At 41.9% G+C, this 19,253-nt stretch overlaps 1 protein-coding gene across 11 annotated transcripts in view; it reads left to right on the forward strand.

The window, feature by feature from the left end:
• The window catches only part of MARK1 (microtubule affinity regulating kinase 1), a 120,123-nt gene that overhangs the window by 89,236 nt on the left and 11,634 nt on the right, over window positions 1-19,253 (forward strand). For 6 of the 11 annotated variants that reach the window (XM_020786548.3, XM_020786552.3, XM_020786550.3 and 3 more), the window contains exons 14-16: window positions 2,441-2,541; window positions 11,231-11,392; window positions 12,252-12,506. In XM_020786548.3, coding sequence (XP_020642207.3) covers window positions 2,441-2,541; window positions 11,231-11,392; window positions 12,252-12,506 — 518 coding nt within the window. Of the gene's footprint in view, window positions 1-2,440; window positions 2,542-11,230; window positions 11,393-12,251; window positions 12,507-14,347; window positions 14,505-19,253 lie in introns of all 11 variants that reach the window. The other 5 variants (XM_020786549.3, XM_078382967.1, XM_020786551.3 and 2 more) reach the window with 2 other exon arrangements.

The following is a 19,253-nucleotide window of genomic DNA, read 5'->3' on the forward strand; positions in this document are numbered from 1 at the left end:
GACTAAAATGGCTATAAAGGGTGAAGGGTTCTGCAATCTATCCTGTTCCAGTCACCAACCACTTCTGTTCTCTTCTGTTGCTTTTCTAATGGAACAGATCTGTTGTGTCAGTCCCATTCAGGAGACTGGGACTGGTCTCTTAAAATGGGTTCATGAAAAATCTTCTGTTAAAATCTGGTAGCCAAACCAGTTCACGTGCAAAGTTTGGGGTGATCAGATACTGCCTTCTAAATGTACATACTGTATATCAAAACAATTTAATATATGAATGGCTGACTCTTTAAATCAGTGTCTCCCCCCCACGCCCCACCCTTTTACAGAAAGATGATCCAAGGCAATTAGAAGATAATTGGGCTAACTGTTTGCCAGAGGCTACAAGAATTTGCATTTCCCTCTTGGACTATTCTTATTGTAGCTGTCAATTTCAGTATGCAATTTCCTAATAATGAAGGCAGGTTTTACCTCTTATGATACTGAAGCCTTTGATTCTGCAAGCAAATATAAGAGCTCTCTTCTTCTGTCTGTACTTTGGTAGACTTGACTAAATATCACTAGACAGTATCTCTCTAGTATGGAGGCTTTTCAAGAGGAACAAAAGAGAGGAGAGAACAAAGGGTTCACTCATGCCTTCAGCTAAGCAGCCGCTCAATAGGAGAGGTGAAAAAAAATGCTTACATATCCTTACCACAGTTACAACATAATGTGTGAATGAGCTGTATTGGTAGGTAATGTGAATGGTTGCTCCTCCCCTTTGAGGGAGAAAGGATTGTGCATGTTATCTGTACATATAACAACCTTGCATTCTGGTTTGGCTGCCAGCAAGAGGACTTCAGCTTTCCCGCTTTCCCACCAAGCCTTTAAAGCAAGGAAGAATAGGTGACTTCTGGGTGTTCTTTGCTCTCCCCTACACCTTGGGAGTAAACTACACACACCTCTCAACATTGACCACTCTGGACTAAATTTATCATGTTATCTCAATTTATTAGAGTATTAGACTCTATGATACATTAAATATAGATTGGAACCAACGCAGGTGTTATTGCCCACCTTCCAGAATTGGCTTTTATTTAAAAATACAGTGGTGCCTCGCATAACGAGCGCACCGTTTAACGACGAATCCACATTGCGATCTATTTTTTGCGATTGCTAATGCGATTGCATTCCGATGTTTAGATAGAGAAAACATTACATTGCGATGATCGCTAAGCGTTCCACTTACTGATCTTCGCATTGTGATGTTTTTAGAACAGCTGATTGGTGGTTCCAAAATGGCCGCCGGGTAACCAAAATGGCCGCTGCAAGCATTTTCACGCGCTGCCCTCGCTTATCGAGGCGGTGAAAATGGCGGCGCTATGGAGGATCTTCACTCAACTGTGAGTTTTCGCCCCATAGGAACGCATTAAACGGCGTTTAATGCGTTCCTATGGGGTTTTCCTATCCATATAGCGATGTTTCCGGATAGCGACGATTAATCCGGAACGGATTAACATCACTATGCGGGGCACCACTGTATACACATGCACACATTGGAGGGTAAAAGGGATAGGGTGGGAAAATAAAGGATAAAAAAGCAATTCCATCTGTACCATGTTCCCCCTCCCCTTGTTTTATTGCCCTACTTTGGAGTGATTTTTTTAAAAAAAAGCAGATTGAGAGATTTAAACCTTCCCCCATCCACATGCTGGTCTTTCTTCTTGGTAAATAAAGCATCCCTGTCTGCCATGATTCCTGAAAGTGTGCATGCACATCCCTGAGAATCACAGCAGAGGTGATTGGTTTATCCAGAAGGAATGGGTAGGAAGTTACACTTTGAGCATGTGCTACAAATAGAATTTGGTCATTTTATATTTAATGAATTTTTCAGTTTAAAATCAATGGACAATATTAACACAGAATCCCTGAGGTGCTTCTTTTACTTGCTTGGAGTGAAAATACAATTTTTTTAAAAAAGATAGGTAGCTTTGTTGCTCCTTTTGAAGGTATGTGGAGATTTTCTCTCAGAAAGCTACTGAGCATGGGCAATAAGTTATATATCAACAACACAAATACTTTCACCAAATCTCTGAACTTCTTTTGAATTCTGGAAGGCTTGCAAGAGCAATGCCAGGTTTCTTTGATGGATTGTTTTCTCTTTCAGAAAAATAAGGATGCCTGTTCCTCAGCAGACTGTTTCTCTGTTCATTCTATTGTTTATTCTGACATGCTATAATCTTAACAATTTTTTTTTCTTTATAGAGTCAGTGTCTCTTCAAAAGTTGCATTTGGGGAATGCTGGTGTGAAACTTTAGCATATTTGTTAGAATAGATAAAGTAAACATTTTTACCAGTGAGTTTCAATTAGAAACTAAACATGTACATATAAATGTGCCATTTATTTAGGCTTTCTTACTATATCATGTTTTCAGTTGTATTTATAACTGTGTGTACCCATTTTCTTTAGAATAATGTGTTTTCTGGAACTAGCATGACAAGAAGAAACACTTATGTCTGTGAACGGTCTACAGATCGCTATTCTGCTATTCAAAATGGAAAAGATAATAGGTAATGTATCTTGTCCCTCAGGAGTTTTAGAACTGCCATGGAGTTTAAAAATATGTTCGTTTACATTCAGATTCAAGCACAATTTTAGAGCTCTTGGAAACAGTCATTAAAGGAGACCCTACAGCTAGACAATGTAATGAAAGCACGTGGAACTAAAGAGAGACCTGCCTAATTTCCAATGGTTTTATTTTGATGTCACCTTCCCTTAGAAGGCTGGACATCCAAAATATAAAGTTCAATTTAGAAATTATTTTCATTTTACATAATGCAACTCTACCAAACCATGAAATTTTTAGTTTCTGATATTCCTTTATCCTTCCACTTATCTCTGTTTTTAATCTATCCAGATTTATTTTAATTATTTCATGTAAATTCCAAGTGATATTAATCCCCAAAGATTTCATCACATTTCCAATTTTACCTTTAAATATTATTTTCATTTTTCTTTTCTCTTCATCTGAGTGGTTTAACAATAAACATTCGGACTTCCCCCAATTTACCCTTAAAACCGTTAAACTCTCAAATTCCTTCAAATGTATTTTAAGTCTTTCAATTGTTTCAGCTGGATTTTTAACTATTAATAATGTGTCATCAGCAAATAAATTTATCTTACCATTTTCTTTATTATCTGTCCCTCTAATCTGTTTATCATCTCTAATTATCTGTGCCAATATTTCAATTATCATTGTAAAGAATACTGGGGATAAGGGGCAACCTTGTCTTGTACCCCGGCCTAGGTGTATTGTCTCAGTTATACCATCATTAACTATTACCTTGGCTATATTCTGTGAATAAAGTTGGTGGATTATCTGATTGAAATTAGGTCCAAACCCTAATTAATTAATTAATATCTTTAACGAATCCCATTCCACTGAATCAAAAGCTTTGAATATGTCTAACGATATTACTCTCGCCTTAGAATTACAGATAATGATAAATTGTTACTGTAACAGAAATAAACGAGTGAGGATTAACAAAAAATTATGGTATGTTACACAAAAAAGGGAGGTCTTGGATTACCTAATATAAAATTATATTATATAGCGAATCAGCTTAGACATATCCCAGACATAATCAAGGATTATAAAAATTTAATTTGGACAGATATTGAGATGGAGGGTATACAAGAAAGTGTGGAGAGAATATTGTTTAAAGAAAAAATTGGAGAAGAGATTAAAAAGTTCAAAAATCCTTTCCTTAAAAATATGTTGGAAAATTGGAAAAAATTTAGTGGTGTATTGAGTCCACCGATCTCTCCTTTATCTCAGGTGGTGGAATTAAGGAACTTTCCGGAAAATTTAAAAAATCTAAAGAACACATTAAAAAGTAAAGAGATAGGTAGATTAAAAGATTGGATAGAGAAGATAAGAGGAAAAGGTGACATAAAAAAGGTACTAGAAGGAGAAGGGATTTCACGGTTAAATTTAATCCAGTTAGAAACGTGGACAAGTGAATGGTATACTAAAGAAGGGAAAGGTAGAAAAATGACAAAATTGGAAGAGATTATAGAAAAAAGATTGAAATCAGAGGAAAAGACAAAAAGAAAAGGAACTGTAAGCCAAATATATAAATTATTAATTCAAGTTGAACAGGGTATTCTAGGATTAAAAATGCAATGGCAAAATGATTTGGATAAAGAAGCAATAGGAGAAGAATGGGATAAAATATGGGATCAGAGAATTATGAAGAACATGTCAGTAAGGATAAAAGAAAATTGCTATAAAGTAATATGGAGGTGATATTTAACGCCGGTCAAAATGAATATAATGGATAAAAGTGTGTCAACATTATGTTGGAGCTGTAAAAAAGAGAAGGGGATGTATTTACATATGTGGTGGTTATGCGAAAAAAGAAAGAAAGAATGGAATTTAATATTTGAAGAAATATCTGAAATAATTGGATTGAATATTCAAATGTCTCCATTAATAGCCTTATTGAATCTGATTAAGGAAGATCTATGTGTTTGTTTGTTTGTTTGTTTGTTTGTTTGTTTGTTTGTTTGTTTGTTTGTTTATTTATTTATTTATTTATTTATTTATTTATTTATTTATTTAATATCCCGCCTATCTGGTCCTAAAGGACCACTCTAGGCGGCTTACAACATGAGTAAAATACACAAAATAGACAGATGGATATAAAATTATTACGTGGTGAACAATAAATCCAACAAGACAGCAAACAAACAGTAGAAAAGGAGAAAGAAGCAAAACATCAGGGATTAACTGGAGGGAAGGCCTGCCGAAACATCCATGTTTTTAGTTGATTTTTAAAGATACCCAGTGAGGGAGCCGGAGGTAGGTAGTTCCAGAGCCGAGGAACCACCGCCAAGAAGTCCCGGTTTCTTGTTTTTTCCTTCCGAGCCTCCCTCAGCGTCAGGCTCCTCAGCCTCACCTCCTGACTCGATCAAGTGATACGGGTAGTTCTTGGTGGGAGTAGGCGTTCCGTCAAGTATCGAGGCCCTAAACTGTTTAGGGCTTTGTACGTAAGCATCAACACTTTGAAGTCGACGCGGAACCGAATGGGCAGCCAATGCAGTGCGGCCAGAGTGGGTGAGATGTGTTGGTATTGTTAGTTGGACTACTCCACTAAGTAGTCTGGCCGCTGCATTCTGCACCACCTGGAGTTTCCGCAACTGCCTCAAAGGCAGCCCCATGTAGAGCGCATTACAGTGGTCTAATCTTGAGATTACGAGCGCATGCACCAAGGTAGTGAGCACCCCAACATCGAGATAGGACCACAGCTGGGCTATCCGCCGAAGGTAAAAAAAGGCGGTACGGACCACCGACGCCACCTGGGTTTCCATAGTGAGCGCCGGATCCAGATGGATCCCCAAGCTGCAGACCCCATCCTTGGCGGCAAGAGTCACCCCCCCAAAAAAGAGAGGGAGTTTCCCAAGCCCCCAACTGAGGGGGCACCCACCCTCAGTACTTCCATCTTGTCCGGGTTCAGCCTCAGCCCGTTTTCCTGCATCCATTGCAGTACAATCCCCAGGCAGCACAGAAGGGACAGAACGGCATCTCCTGCGGTTGGTGAAAAGGAGATGTAGAGCAGAGTGTCATCAGCATACTGATGACACAATGCTCCACACCCCCTGATGACCCCACTCAGCGGACTCATATAGATGTTGAACAGCATTGGGGAGATAATCGACCCCTATTGAGACTCCACGGGGCCGAAACACTCTCCCCAAGCTGTACTCTCTGGGGATGGTCCTCCAAGAAGGAACGGAGCCAGGCCAGTGCCAGGCCACCAATTCCCAGCTCAGAGAGCCTCCCCAGGAGGATACTGTGGTCAATGGTATCAAAGGCCGCTGAGATGTCGAGGAGGACCAGCAGGGACACTTTGCCCCTGTCAGCCTCCCTCAACAGGTCATCACACAGGGCGACCAATGCTGGTTCTGTACCATGGCGTGGCCTGAAGCCCAACTGAAATGGATCCAGGGCATCTGTTTCATCCAAGTGCACCTGAAGCTGGTCCGCCACCACCCTCTCAACCACCTTGCTTAAGAAAGAAACATTGACGACGGGCCTATAGTTGCCAATTTCGTCCGCCGCCAAACTGGGTTTCTTCTTAATGGGCCTAATGAGTGTCTCAATTGGTGAAAGAAAATAAGGATCTAATAGTAATAATGATTACAGCAGCAAGGAGAATTTTTGCAAGAAACTGGAGAAATGATAATCAATTTAACTTGGAGGAATGGTATAGAGAATTATGGGACATGGCAATTAATGATAAACTGACATATGAAAATATTTTTTATTTTATTTATTTATTGTATTTATACCCCGTAGTATAAGTATAAGTAGAGGCCAAATGAAAAATAATGATTTTAAGAAAATATGGAATGTATTTTTGGAACATGTATTTCGGAGAGGGAGGGAGTTTACACCGAGGGAAGAAACAATGAAATTTTGGAGTGAAAATGGATGGAACGAAGTGTAATACTAGTCCTAAAGGTGATGGGAGCACATGGGTAATTGTATTTTGTTGTATTGTATTGTTTTGTATTTTATATAGGGTTTTTTGTGTAGTAGTAGGTTTATTTTGTATTAATAAAAAAATTAAAAGAAAAGAAGGTTGGACATGCCTGAACTTCCATGGTCCTCTGTCTTGTTTAGGTCACTCTATTACAGTATTCTCCCTATATAGCATAGCCCAAATAATACAGTGCCACCTGAAGTTAAATAAAGATCCCATGTTCCAGTTATATCCATTGGCCTGCCTCAGTCTCAACTGTTTCTCAGGTTTTGGAAATAAATAATTTTGCAGGGAAGAATCGCTATCTTGGCATTACATCAGGTATGCTGAAAAGCACCAAGTAGAAATAATATTTTCTCTGCTTTAAAAATGACAGTCAGTAGAAAGGTTTTGCCTGATAAAAAGTTGCTAACTGTATTCTTGGCCAGTTGATACATTTGCACTGAAATACATGTTTTGGCTTTATTCCCCCCCCCCCACTATGAAATTACTACTGAATTCACTTATAATGACAACAGCATCTTTTCTTAATGGAACATAATGGTAGTGCTAATTCATCAAGCTTCTTCATGGATTGCTGCCTTGTCGTGGCGAAGGGGCTTGAGTAACTCAGAGAAACTATGGGCTATGCCGTGCAGGGACACCCAAGACGGACAGGACATAGTGGAGAGTTCCGACTAAACGCAATCCACCTGGAGTAGGAAATGGCAAGCCACTCCAGTATCTTTGCCAAGAACGCCCCATGATCAGAAACAAAAGGCTAAAAGATATGACGCTGGAAGATGGGCCCCTCAGGTCGGAAGGCGTCCAACATGCTACTGAGGAAGAGTGGAGGACAAGTACAAGTAGCTCCAGAGCTAATGAAGTGGTTGGGCCAAAGCCGAAAGGACGCTCAGCTGTGGACGTGCCTGGAAGTGAAAGGAAAATCCAATGCTGCAAAGAAAAATACTGCATAGGAACCTGGAATGTAAGATCTATGAACATTGGGAAGCTGGAGGTGGTCAAACAGGAGATGGCAAGAATAAACATCAACATCCTGGGCATCAGTGAACTAAAATGGACAGGAATGGACGAATTCAGCTCAGATGATTATCATATCTACTATTGTGGACAAGAATCCCGTAGAAGGAATGGAGTAGCCCTCATAGTCAACAAAAGAGTGGGAAAAGCTGTAATGGGATACAATCTCAAAAATGATAGAATGATGTCAATACGAATCCAAGGCAGACCATTCAACATCACAATAATCCAAGTTTATGCACCAACCAGCATTGCTGAGGAGACTGAAATTGAACAATTCTATGAAGATTTACAACACCTTCTAGAAGTGATACCAAAGAAAGATGTTCTTCTCATTCTAGGGGACTGGAATGCTAAAGTAGGGAGCCAAGAGATAAAAGGAACAACAGGGAAGTTTGGCCTTGGAGTTCAGAACGAAGCAGGACAAAGGCTAATAGAGTTTTGTCAAGAGAATAAGCTGGTCATCACAAACACTCTTTTCCAACAACACAAGAGGCGACTCTATACATGGAAATCACCAGATGGGCACTATCGAAATCAGATTGATTATATTCTCTGCAGCCAAAGATGGAGAAGCTCTATACAGTCAGCAAAAACAAGACCTGGAGCTGACTGCGGTTCTGATCATCAGCTTCTCATAGCAAAATTCAAGCTTAGACTGAAGAGATTAGGAAAAACCACTGGGCCACTCAGGTATAATCTAAACCAAATCCCTTATGAATACACAGTGGAAGTAAAGAACAGATTTAAGGAACTAGATTTGGTGGACAGAGTGCCTGAAGAACTTTGGATAGAGGCCCGTAACTTTGTACAGGAGGCAGCAACGAAAACCATCCCAAAGAAAAGGAAATGCAAGAAAGCAAAGTGGCTGTCCAACGAGGCCTTAGAAATAGCAGAGAGGAGAAGGGAAGCAAAATGCAAGGGAGATAGGGAAAGTTACAGAAACTTGAATTCAGACTTCCAAAGAATAGCAAGGAGAGACAAGAGGGCCTTCTTAAATGAACAATGCAAAGAAATAGAGGAAGATAACAGAAAAGGAAAGACCAGAGATCTGTTCAGGAAAATTGGACATATTAGAGGAACATTTTGCGCAAAGATGAACATGATAAAAGACAAAAATGGGAGGGACCTAACAGAAGCAGAAGACGTCAAGAAGAGGTGGCAAGAATACACAGAGGAATTATATCAGAAAGATGTGGATATCCCGGACAACCCAGACAATGTAGTTGCTGACCTTGAGCCAGACATCCTGGAGAGCGAAGTCAAGTGGGCCTTAGAAAGCCTGTCTAACAACAAGGCCAGTGGAGGTGATGGCATTCCAGTTGAACTATTTAAAATCTTGAAAGATGATGCTGTTAAGGTGCTACATTCAATATGCCAGCAAGTTTGGAAAACTCAACAGTGGCCAGAGGATTGGAAAAGATCAGTCTACATCCCAATCCCAAAGAAAGGCAGTGCCAAAGAATGCTCCAACTACCGTACAATTGCACTCATTTCGCACGCTAGCAAGGTTATGCTCAAAATCCTACAAGGTAGGCTTCAGCAGTATGTGGACTGAGAACTCCCAGAAGTACAAGCTGGATTCCGAAGAGGCAGAGGAACTCGAGACCAAATTGCTAACTTGCGCTGGATTATGGAGAAAGCCAGAGAGTTCCAGAAAAATATCTACTTCTGCTTCATTGACTATGCGAAAGCCTTTGACTGTGTGGACCACAGCAAACTATGGCAAGTTCTTAAAGAAATGGGAGTGCCTGACCACTTTATCTGTCTCCTGAGAAACCTATATGTGGGACAGGAAGCAACAGTTAGAACTGGTCATGGAACAACTGAGTGGTTCAAAATTGGGAAAGGAGTACGGCAAGGCTGTATATTGTCCCCCAGCTTATTTAACTTATATGCAGAATACATCATGCGGAAGGCTGGACTGGAAGAAACCCAAGCCGGAATTAAGATTGCCGGAAGAAATATCAACAACCTCCGATATGCAGATGATACCACTCTGATGGCAGAAAGTGAGGAGGAATTAAAGAACCTTGTAATGAGAGTGAAAGAGGAGAGTGCAAAAAACGGTCTGAAACTCAACATCAAAAAAACTAAGATCATGGCCACTGGTCCCATCACCTCCTGGGAAACAGAAGGGGAAGATATGGAGGCAGTGTCAAATTTTATCTTCCTGGGCTCCATGATCACTGCAGATGGAGACAGCAGCCCTGAAATTAAAAGGCACCTTCTTCTTGGGAGGAAAGCGATGACAAATCTGGACAGCATCTTGAAAAGCAGAGACATCACCTTGCCAACAAAAGTCCGAATAGTCAAAGCTATGGTTTTTCCTGTCGCGATGTATGGAAGTGAGAGCTGGACCATAAAGAAAGCAGACCGCCGAAGAATTGATGCCTTTGAATTGTGGTGCTGGAGGAGGCTCTTGAGAATCCCCTGGACTGCAAGGAGAACAAACCTATCAGTTCTAAAGGAAATCAACCCTGAGTGCTCACTGGAGGGACAGATCCTGAAGCTGAGGCTCCAGTACTTTGGCCATCTAATGAGAAGAAAAGACTCCCTGGAAAAGACCCTGATGTTGGGAAAGTGTGATGGCAAGAGGAGAAGGGGACGACCGAGGATGAGATGGCTGGACAGTGTCTGCGAAGCAACCAACATGAACCTGACACAACTCCGGGAGGCAGTAGAAGACAGGAGGGCCTGGCGTGCTCTGGTCCATGGGGTCACGAAGAGTCGGACACGACTAAACGACTAAACACACAAACACAATTCATCAAGACTAGCTGGGTTGATGAGTATAAAACATTTACCAAGGCTGACCAAGGAAGTAGATCTCAGGTGTTGTTTAAATTCATTTATGCAAATTGATGAGATTTGGTGGGAGATTACTCCCCTTGATTGGAGTAATTATTTTCCGTAGCAAAGCTGGCCTAAGGTAAATAGTGCCCAGACAATGTCTCAGTACCCTGGTCAGCTTACAGATTTCTTTTATATTATTTGTAGTAGGATTTAGGATATTAGTTGTACTTGGTCATGCTGCTTAAATGTGAAACTATGTGCTGCTGATTTTTTACCTAAAATTTTAAAAAGAAAAATTGAAGTTGATACCAAAGCAATCAATACAACTTTGAAAAAAATGAGCAAGATATTTAGTGATCCCCACTGTCTAGCTCATTATATACAGAACTTTGGATAAAAGTGGAATAACCAAGTTGGCACAGTGCCTTTTCCAACTTGGTGGCCAGGGCAAAAGCCCAGGTTATTCACTCACCTCTAAGATGCTCCATATTCTCTGCACTGCCTACAATTATTGGTTGGAGGTCTAAATGCCTCTCAGTATAAGGGTTTAGGAAAACCTGCACTCTTTTCTTGCCATCAGTTTTCCCTTGAAAATCTATAAATGTCATATATTTTCTGTTGTCTACATCTAAACAAGGCTGGGAAGAGTATAGCCATTGAAAAAAAATCATTCAGTAGGCTTCCTCTGTGGATAAAAAATCTTTACATGCTGAAAATATGTGTCCGTAACCTAACATAAGCAGTATAAAACAGCAGTGGAAGTTGGCCGTGCTCCTGTCTTAATAGTAAAACAAAGTTATGTAACATTGGTTTCAAAGCTTTACATGGAAGTATTTTATTAGATTGTGTCATCGTAAAATATTCCTTTTGACGCCTGCCTTCTTATGATAAAAAGTCTGACAGAAATGTCTGTGAGCAGTACTTCTTCTGCCGGCTCTGCTGTAAGCTCTGCAATATCAACACGGCCGCGACACCAAAAGTCCATGTCTGCCTCGGGTCACCCTATAAAAGTTACACTGCCAACTATCAAAGACGGCACCGAAGCTTATCGACCAAGGTATGGAACTTGTAGCATTTGTACGGTTCTTGCTGGACTAGATGTTATACCAACATGCACAGTTATGTTAATTACAAGGGACACAGTGTTTGTATGCTATTGGCCTCTGACAATCTGTGTGATATAGAGTTTGAGAGAGATGTTCAAGTGTCTTAACGCTGGCTGAGCTGCTGTAATAATGTTGAAATGTTGACAAATATTGTAACTGCTCAGGGAACAAAGGTCTCAGATTGTTTTGCGGCCTATCTTCTGTGAGGCAAAGAGTTGGCTGATAAACACTTCATATTGGCTGGAGAGACAGGAATGGAATTCTACAGTCAGATTGAAAAGAGGCCCCAAGAGCCAGAGGTAAGATAGCTGAGAGAAGGGTGCAGACCAGTCAGCAAGAAGAGGATAAGTTAGGGACACAAGGAAAACGATTCCTATTCCCTTTTTCTTTTTTTCCCCTTTATTGCATTTTACTGCATGACTTCTAGCTTTATTTTCGCAATTCTCTCTTTGTCATCCTTTCCACCTCTATTCTTTTTTCACTTTCCTGTTGGGAAGAAAAATTCCAAATAAAAATCTGCACAAAGCAAGGACCCTAGCTGAGCAATGTAAGATAAAAAAAAGAAAAGAAATTCATTATCAGGCTTTTGTTCTTCCTGTAAATGCTTTCAGTGTATAGGATTCTGTTGCTCTCTATCTCTTTGTAGACTTTGGCAGTGCAGAATCCACATTTCCATAAGATCATACAGTGAGGTTATGCAAATGGACTGCCATGCCCAACATCTGACCAAAAAGAGCATGAACTTTGAGAAATACTCATTATAGTGACAGATTGTTTTATCTCAGGTCAACTGTTTGTCTGTCTTTCCAGCAGTGCAACTCAAAGAGCACCTGCTGCTTCCCCATCTGCTCACAGTATTAGCGCTACCACTCCAGACAGAACCCGCTTTCCTCGGGGGAGTTCAAGCCGAAGCACTTTCCATGGTGAGCAGCTACGGGAGCGGCGCAATGCCACTTACAATGGGCCACCGGCATCACCATCGCATGAAACAGGCACGTTTGCTCAAACTAGAAGGGGGACATCAACCGGCATTATAAGCAAAATAACTTCTAAATTTGTTCGCAGGTTAGTACAACCCGTTGTTTTAATTTCCAAGTACGTGGAAAGTGAAATAAGAAGCTGCATTGTTCAAACTAATCTCTCCCTGTTTAGTCCCTGGTTGCATGACTGCTTCAGAGCCCTGTGTAAGATTACATGTAATCAAGTTGGATCATAGTGCTTGGTGGTCTTGGTGCCATCATTTGAAAAATGTAAACTGTCTTGAATAAATTGCAATGTTCGTATGAACATGAGATAGATAGGACTGGTCTTTTATCTTTGACACATCTATGAAAATATTGATAGGTATGCTGGCATTTCTAATTCTAAATCTGGGATGGAGAATAAACATCCCTCCCAATGCTGCTGGACTTCAGTTCCCATCATCCCTCAACACTGGTCATGCAAGCTAGTCCTAATAGTGTTTGCAATCCGAGGGTTGTGGTGCGTCCATCCTTGTACAATTGTTTCTAACACAGCAAATTCGCAGCATGGGTTTCACTTCTGTGGAAAAAGCTACATCCTTTTGTTAGGAGCATACATTCGAATCTGTTTTACCACATGTAAATTGCAGGAACCTTCTGCTATTCTGGGTTTCCTAGTGTGTATACATATGTCAAAATAAACCTTAGCTGTCTCTGTACATGTGACAGAATAGGTACAGTTTCTCACATGGACATCATACTAGTGTAAGATATTCTGGTAGTGTGAAGGAAGCCCAACTTTTTTAAAAATCATTCTTTTTTTAAAAAATCTAATGGTTGCGAAAGATAAAGCGCTATACATTAGGGTACAGTGGTACAATGTAGGGATAATCCTTTTTCACAAATGTCTTCTGTTCATACTTCCTCAGGCAGAAAAAATAGTACTTTGAAGTAGAACTCTGAGAATTTCCATGTTCATGCTAGCTGTGGAATTCCAAGAATTCCAAAAAGTAACTTTCCAGCCTATTGCAACTTGCATAGAGTAGCATTTACTTTGATTGTTAATGACTCTTATTTAAACTAACAAGAATAGGGGAGCTGCATGGAAGTGACTGATTTAAAGTCAGCAGCAGCATACACATTCTTGTTCCGTAGTGGAGTCTGCATAGACCCCCTACATTTCCATCTGCTTTTCAAAAATCATATATGCATGATTACAAAACTAGACCCATATGGCACAGATTCCCTCGTTTACTTGTTATAGCTCCAATGCTTAGTCAATTATTTAACCAGTTTAGCGAAGTAACAAGATTATCAGGTAATACATTTAAAACTGACAATAAAGGTAAAGATGGGCACGAACTGTTGGTGTGGCAGTTCTTGTGGTTTTGTCCTTCTGATGAACAGGTCTCAACTGTTCCCAGCCCCGCCTCCTCCAGCAGCCACCCACTCAGGGACAGCATCCTGGCTTCCCTGCCCTGCCTCCTCCAGGCACTGCCTCTGAATGAGTGCCCACTGGAAGAGGTGGGGCTGGGAACTGACGAACACATGTTAGTCTGAAGGACAAACCACCGAACCGGTGATTCATGCCCATCTATAATTAAAACACTTTGAGAAAAATACGAGAGATTTCAGATCCAGGCACCATCACAGAAGAGACATTCTGTCATTCTCTAACATAAGAGGGAATGCCTCATCTAAGCTGATGACTTTTGCAACATGCAGACACCATCCAGAACAGGAATAGGAAGCTTCAGAGGTAGTCCAGTAGTAATTCAGTGACAGGAATAGTCCTTTCAGATGTTCAGCTCCTGTCGTTTCTCACTATTTGTCGTGCTCACTAGGGAGTTGCAGGATCTGTGAAGCCACTTGTTTCCTGTCTCTAATCCTAAAGAATTTCGATTCCTGTGAGAACATAATTCAAACATAAATGGATTTGTTCAGTCAGGTTGAAATCACTTGGATAGTGATACAGAGACTGCTGGGAGTAAAACTGTGAATCAATCTTCCTCAAATTCAACTTTCAACATTTGCCTACTTTTCCCAACACATTTCTTAAGAACCTTATATCAAGTTTTTAATTCACTACCATCTTCATCAGGTAATAATTGCCATTTTGAAACACAGGTATTAAGTTTATGTTGAAACCTGTATAGTAGTTATGCTTACAAACATCAATGGGAGGTCTGCCACTAGTTTTGTTTTCCTAGGGACCTTGGCTGTGATAGATTTCTTAAAAGGCAGTTCACGGTTCTGAAATTCTTTTCATGCTCAGTTTGAGAAGCCACTTGGCAGCATATCAGGCTTCACCCTACAAATCTTCTCAGATATGTAGGCACTTGGAAAACTGACATGTCTTGTTTGTGTCATATAATAACTACATCTAAACTTTCAGATCACTGTTATCACATTTGTTACTTCCCACCCCCTGCCACAGCCAATATACAGTAGGTTGAGAAGTACATTTGTTTAATTATTGAAAAAGTTATGCAGTGAGCAAACATGGGGTGGAATCTGGTCTACATCTTTTAAAATAACGCAACAAAGCATATTACAATGCTATATGCAATCTGCCATAATTATGTTTTTAATGTCACATAAAAATTTATGTTCTATTGTTATTTTTCAAAATTCTGATTTTATATGCAACATTTTATATAGAACAGACAAGCATAGTTTGGAACCCACCAAGCTGAATCTATGGGTTATAGCCACTGAATCATTAAAAACATTACTATACCTTTTTGTCCCTGCCCAAGACTACAAAAGTAAGTAGTTACGATCAATACCCATGCTATGACAACTGTGAAGGGGTTCCTGCCAGCGTCTCTAGTAGGCAGTCTGCCTCACCCTGTGCCGTTTTGAGGGCCAAGCAAGGGCAGCAGCTCCTGGGCCCCAGAAAGACATAGAAAAGGGAGGACAGGATTCTGCCAGTGAGCCGGGTAATAGGGCACAGCTAGGGGAGCACCTGGAGTAATTGGAGGATGAGGAGCCTCAGGGATATAATAGGATGTGGGAAGGAAGAGTAGGCCACTAAGACAGAGGAGGAGAGATCTGCGTCTTCAGAGGCAGTGGCAGCAGGTAAGGAAACCTCAGGGGAGGAAGAAACCAGAGTGGAAGCCATAGAGGAATGGGACTGCGACAGACTGCTGGACTTCTGCTCCCATCCTGCTTCCCTGTTTTGTAGGGGGAAAGCTAAGGTGCTTTTCACCAAAAAACAACCTGTATAAAATACACAACAACAGTTATACATACCATATTATACTTACTTATACTTACATTCTAAGTTAACCATAGCAATTATGCATTTAAACATTTACCATTAACATTACATCAATTTACCTTTATTCTTACAAACCAAATTCAAAACCAGGTACATTTAACTTTTTGTCATCATTATATACACATAGTCCATGTTCTTTCGCCGTCTTCATTCTTCAGGTCTTCTTGATAAGGCGTCAGCAACACAGTTCACTGACCCTCTGACCACCTTCACTTCAAAGTCATAGTCCTGTAGGTTTAAAGCCCACCTCATAAGTTTGCTATTGTGGGTTTTCATTGTCTTTAACCATTGTAATGGTGAATGGTCAGTACACAGAATAAAATGTCTTCCCCAGATGTAAGGCTTGGCCTTCTGGATCGCGTAGACTATGGCCAAACACTCCTTCTCCACGGTTGCCAAATGTCTCTCACCTTTTTGAAGTTTCCTACTCAGGTAGGACACTGGATGCTGGTCACCATTCTCATCCTCCTGGCACAGAACTGCTCCTACGCCGCTGTTAGACGCATCGGTGTAGATGATGAACTCCCGGTCGAAGTCTGGAGCACGCAGGACTGGATAGTTGATTAACGCCTCCTTCAACCTCTGGAACGCCGCCTCACAGTCACTGGTCCACGGGATGCGGTCATCAGCCTTCTTCCTCGTCAGATCGGTCAGCGGAGCCGCAATCTCGCTAAACCTCGGGATGAACTTTCTGTAGTAGCCCACCAACCCAAGAAATGATTTGACTTTTTTCTTGGTGTTGGGTCTAGGCCAATCACGAACAGCTTCTATTTTGGCCTCCAGGGGTTTTATCACTCCTCCCCCTACCATGTGACCCAAGTATTTTATTTCTGGGCTACCCAGCTGACACTTGCTGGCCTTTACTGTTAGCCCTGCTGCACTTAACCTCTGCAGCACCAACTCCAGGTGTATCAGGTGATCTTCCCAGGTATTACTGAAGATCCCTATGTCGTCAATGTAGGCCACTGTAAAGTCACTGAGCCCTGCCAAGGTCTGGTCCATCAGCCTTTGGAATGTGGCTGGTGCATTTCTGAGACCAAAGCTCAGGACTCGAAACTCATAGAGACCAAAAGGGCTGCAAAAGGCAGTCTTTTCTTGATCCCTGGGATCAATTCTTAATTGCCAATATCCCTTTACCAGGTCCAATGATGAGATGAACCGACAACCCCCTATGGTTTCAATCAGGTTGTCTAGCCTGGGCATTGGGTAGGCATCAGGAATGGTTACACGGTTTAATTTCCTGTAATCGACACAAAACCTAATGCTCCCATCAGGCTTGTCCACAAGGACTATCGGAGAGGACCAAGGACTAGAAGAGGGGACGATTATGTTCTCCCTCAGCATCTCGTCCAGCTCCTTCCGCACCTTGTCCCTATAGGGTCCCGTTACTCGGTATGGGGATACTGCCTGCGGGGGTGCATCCCCTGTGTGGATCCGATGCATCACTCCCTTCACTATCCCCGGCTTGTTGGAAAACACCTGTTGATATTTACTAAGCAGCATTTTTAGTTCTTGCTGCTGGTCTTGGGTGAGTGCAGGACTGATCTTTACCTCCTCTGGGTTGTATTTTACTTCCCCTCTACCCTCCCAGAAGGGTAATTCAGCTTCCTCACTCTCAGCTGCTTTTATCGCGAATAAAACCCTCTGTTCCCCTCTGTAGTAGGGTTTTAGGGCATTCACATGAACCACCCTCCTTGCCTGGTTCTCCTCCTGCTCGATTAGGTAGTTCAGGTCTGACATCTTGGAAATGACCCTATATGGTCCTGCCCATTTGAGCTGCAGTTTGTTCTCTCTGCAGGGCCTAAGCCAAAGCACTTCCTCCCCTGGGTCAAAGTGCCTCTCTCTAGCTTTGTGGTCATACCATGTTTTCTGTCTGACCTTCTGAGCTTGCAGGTTTTCTGCTGCCAGCTCTAGATTTCTCCTTAGGTCATTCATCAAGGTGTCTATGTAAGTCACAACGTCTTGTGGGCCATCCTGGGTGATCTGCTCCCAATTTTGTTTGATCAAATCAAGGGGCCCTTTCACCCTTCTCCCAAATAAAAGTTCAAATGGACTGAACCCGGTACTGGCTTGTGGCACTGATCGATAAGCAAACAAAAGGGATTGCAGCTTCTGGTCCCAATTGTTTGGATTCTCTGCCAAGTAAGCCCTAATCATGCGCATTAGAGTCCCATTGAACTTCTCAGTTAACCCATTACTTTCCGGATGATAGGCAGTGGTTTCCTTGTGCTTAATTCCACAGATCTGCCATAAGCGTTTCATGAGCTTTGATGTGAACGATGCGCCCAAATCTGTGATTATCTCTGAGGCAAATCCCATCCTGGACATATACCCCACCAAAGCATCGGCCACTGTGTTAGTTTCGATGTTAGTCAAGGGTATGGCTTCAGGATACCTTGTGGCATGGTCCACAATTGTTAGAATGAACCTGTTCCCCCTCTTTGTGGCCTTGGGCAAAGGTCCCACAATATCCACCCCTATGCATTTGAACGGAGTGTCAATCACAGGCAAAGGGCACAACTTTGCTTTGGTCCTGTCGCGGTTATTCCCCTGCCTTTGACACACATCACATTGTTTACAGAACTCCCTGATCTGCTTCCCTATGTCAGGCCAGTAGAAATTCTGTGTGATTCTCTGCTGTGTTTTGTTCACTCCTAAGTGCGCAGCAAACATGTCAGAGTGCCCCCTTTGTAAGATCATGGGGCGATACTTTTCAGGTACCACCAGCTGACTTCTGATCCCATCTCCCCCTTTTGAGATATTCCTCAGGGTTTCTCTATATAAAATCCCCTTTTTCTCCAGAAATCTCACTGGGGTTTCAGGTGTTAGCTGGGCGTCAGTCACCTGTTCAAAACACTTTTGGAGAGTGGCGTCTGCCTTTTGCTCCTGTCCAAATCTGCTGTCTGTGGTTAAGGTTTCCACCACAGCTTCTGAACTCCCCTCTGCTTCCGTCTCTGGCTCATCATTACCCCCCTGAACTGTCCCTGTGGTGGCTTGTGAGCGTGTAATCACTAGCACCCGTTTCACATGTTCAGCCAGGTCATTTCCCACGAGCACGGCTGCTGGCAGAGTCGATGAAATTGCTAGCCGCCACACTCCCCTCCAGCCTTGAAAGTTGACAGGTACCTCTGCTACTGGCAGAGAGATTACCTGCCCCTCAATCCCTGCCACCTTCATGCTCTCGTTTGGGATTATATACTCCCTAGGAATGATATCTGGATGGCACAGGGTTACCTGGGAACAAGTGTCCCGCAGCCCCCTATACTGACGGTCAAGTATTCCTACGTCCACCCCTGCTGACTCAAACAACTGAGAATCTGTTTTTATCAGCAAGCAGCGCTTTACCTCTATAAGAGGACCATTTTCCTCAGCCTGATCAGCAGAGGTAGCTGTTCCAGACTGAGTAGCCATAGCAACAGGCTCCCTCTGTGACAATGAGCCTTGCTCTTTCTGGACACAGAACACAGCTTTCGGCTTGGTCCTACTAGACTCCTGAGGCACCATTCCTTTTAGCTGCTTTAATTTCTCACACTCTGAGATTAGATGACCCTTTCCCTGACAGAAATA

Source organism: Pogona vitticeps, chromosome 1 (genome assembly GCF_051106095.1).
Source record: "Pogona vitticeps strain Pit_001003342236 chromosome 1, PviZW2.1, whole genome shotgun sequence".
Classification (NCBI taxonomy): Eukaryota; Metazoa; Chordata; class Lepidosauria; order Squamata; family Agamidae; genus Pogona; species Pogona vitticeps.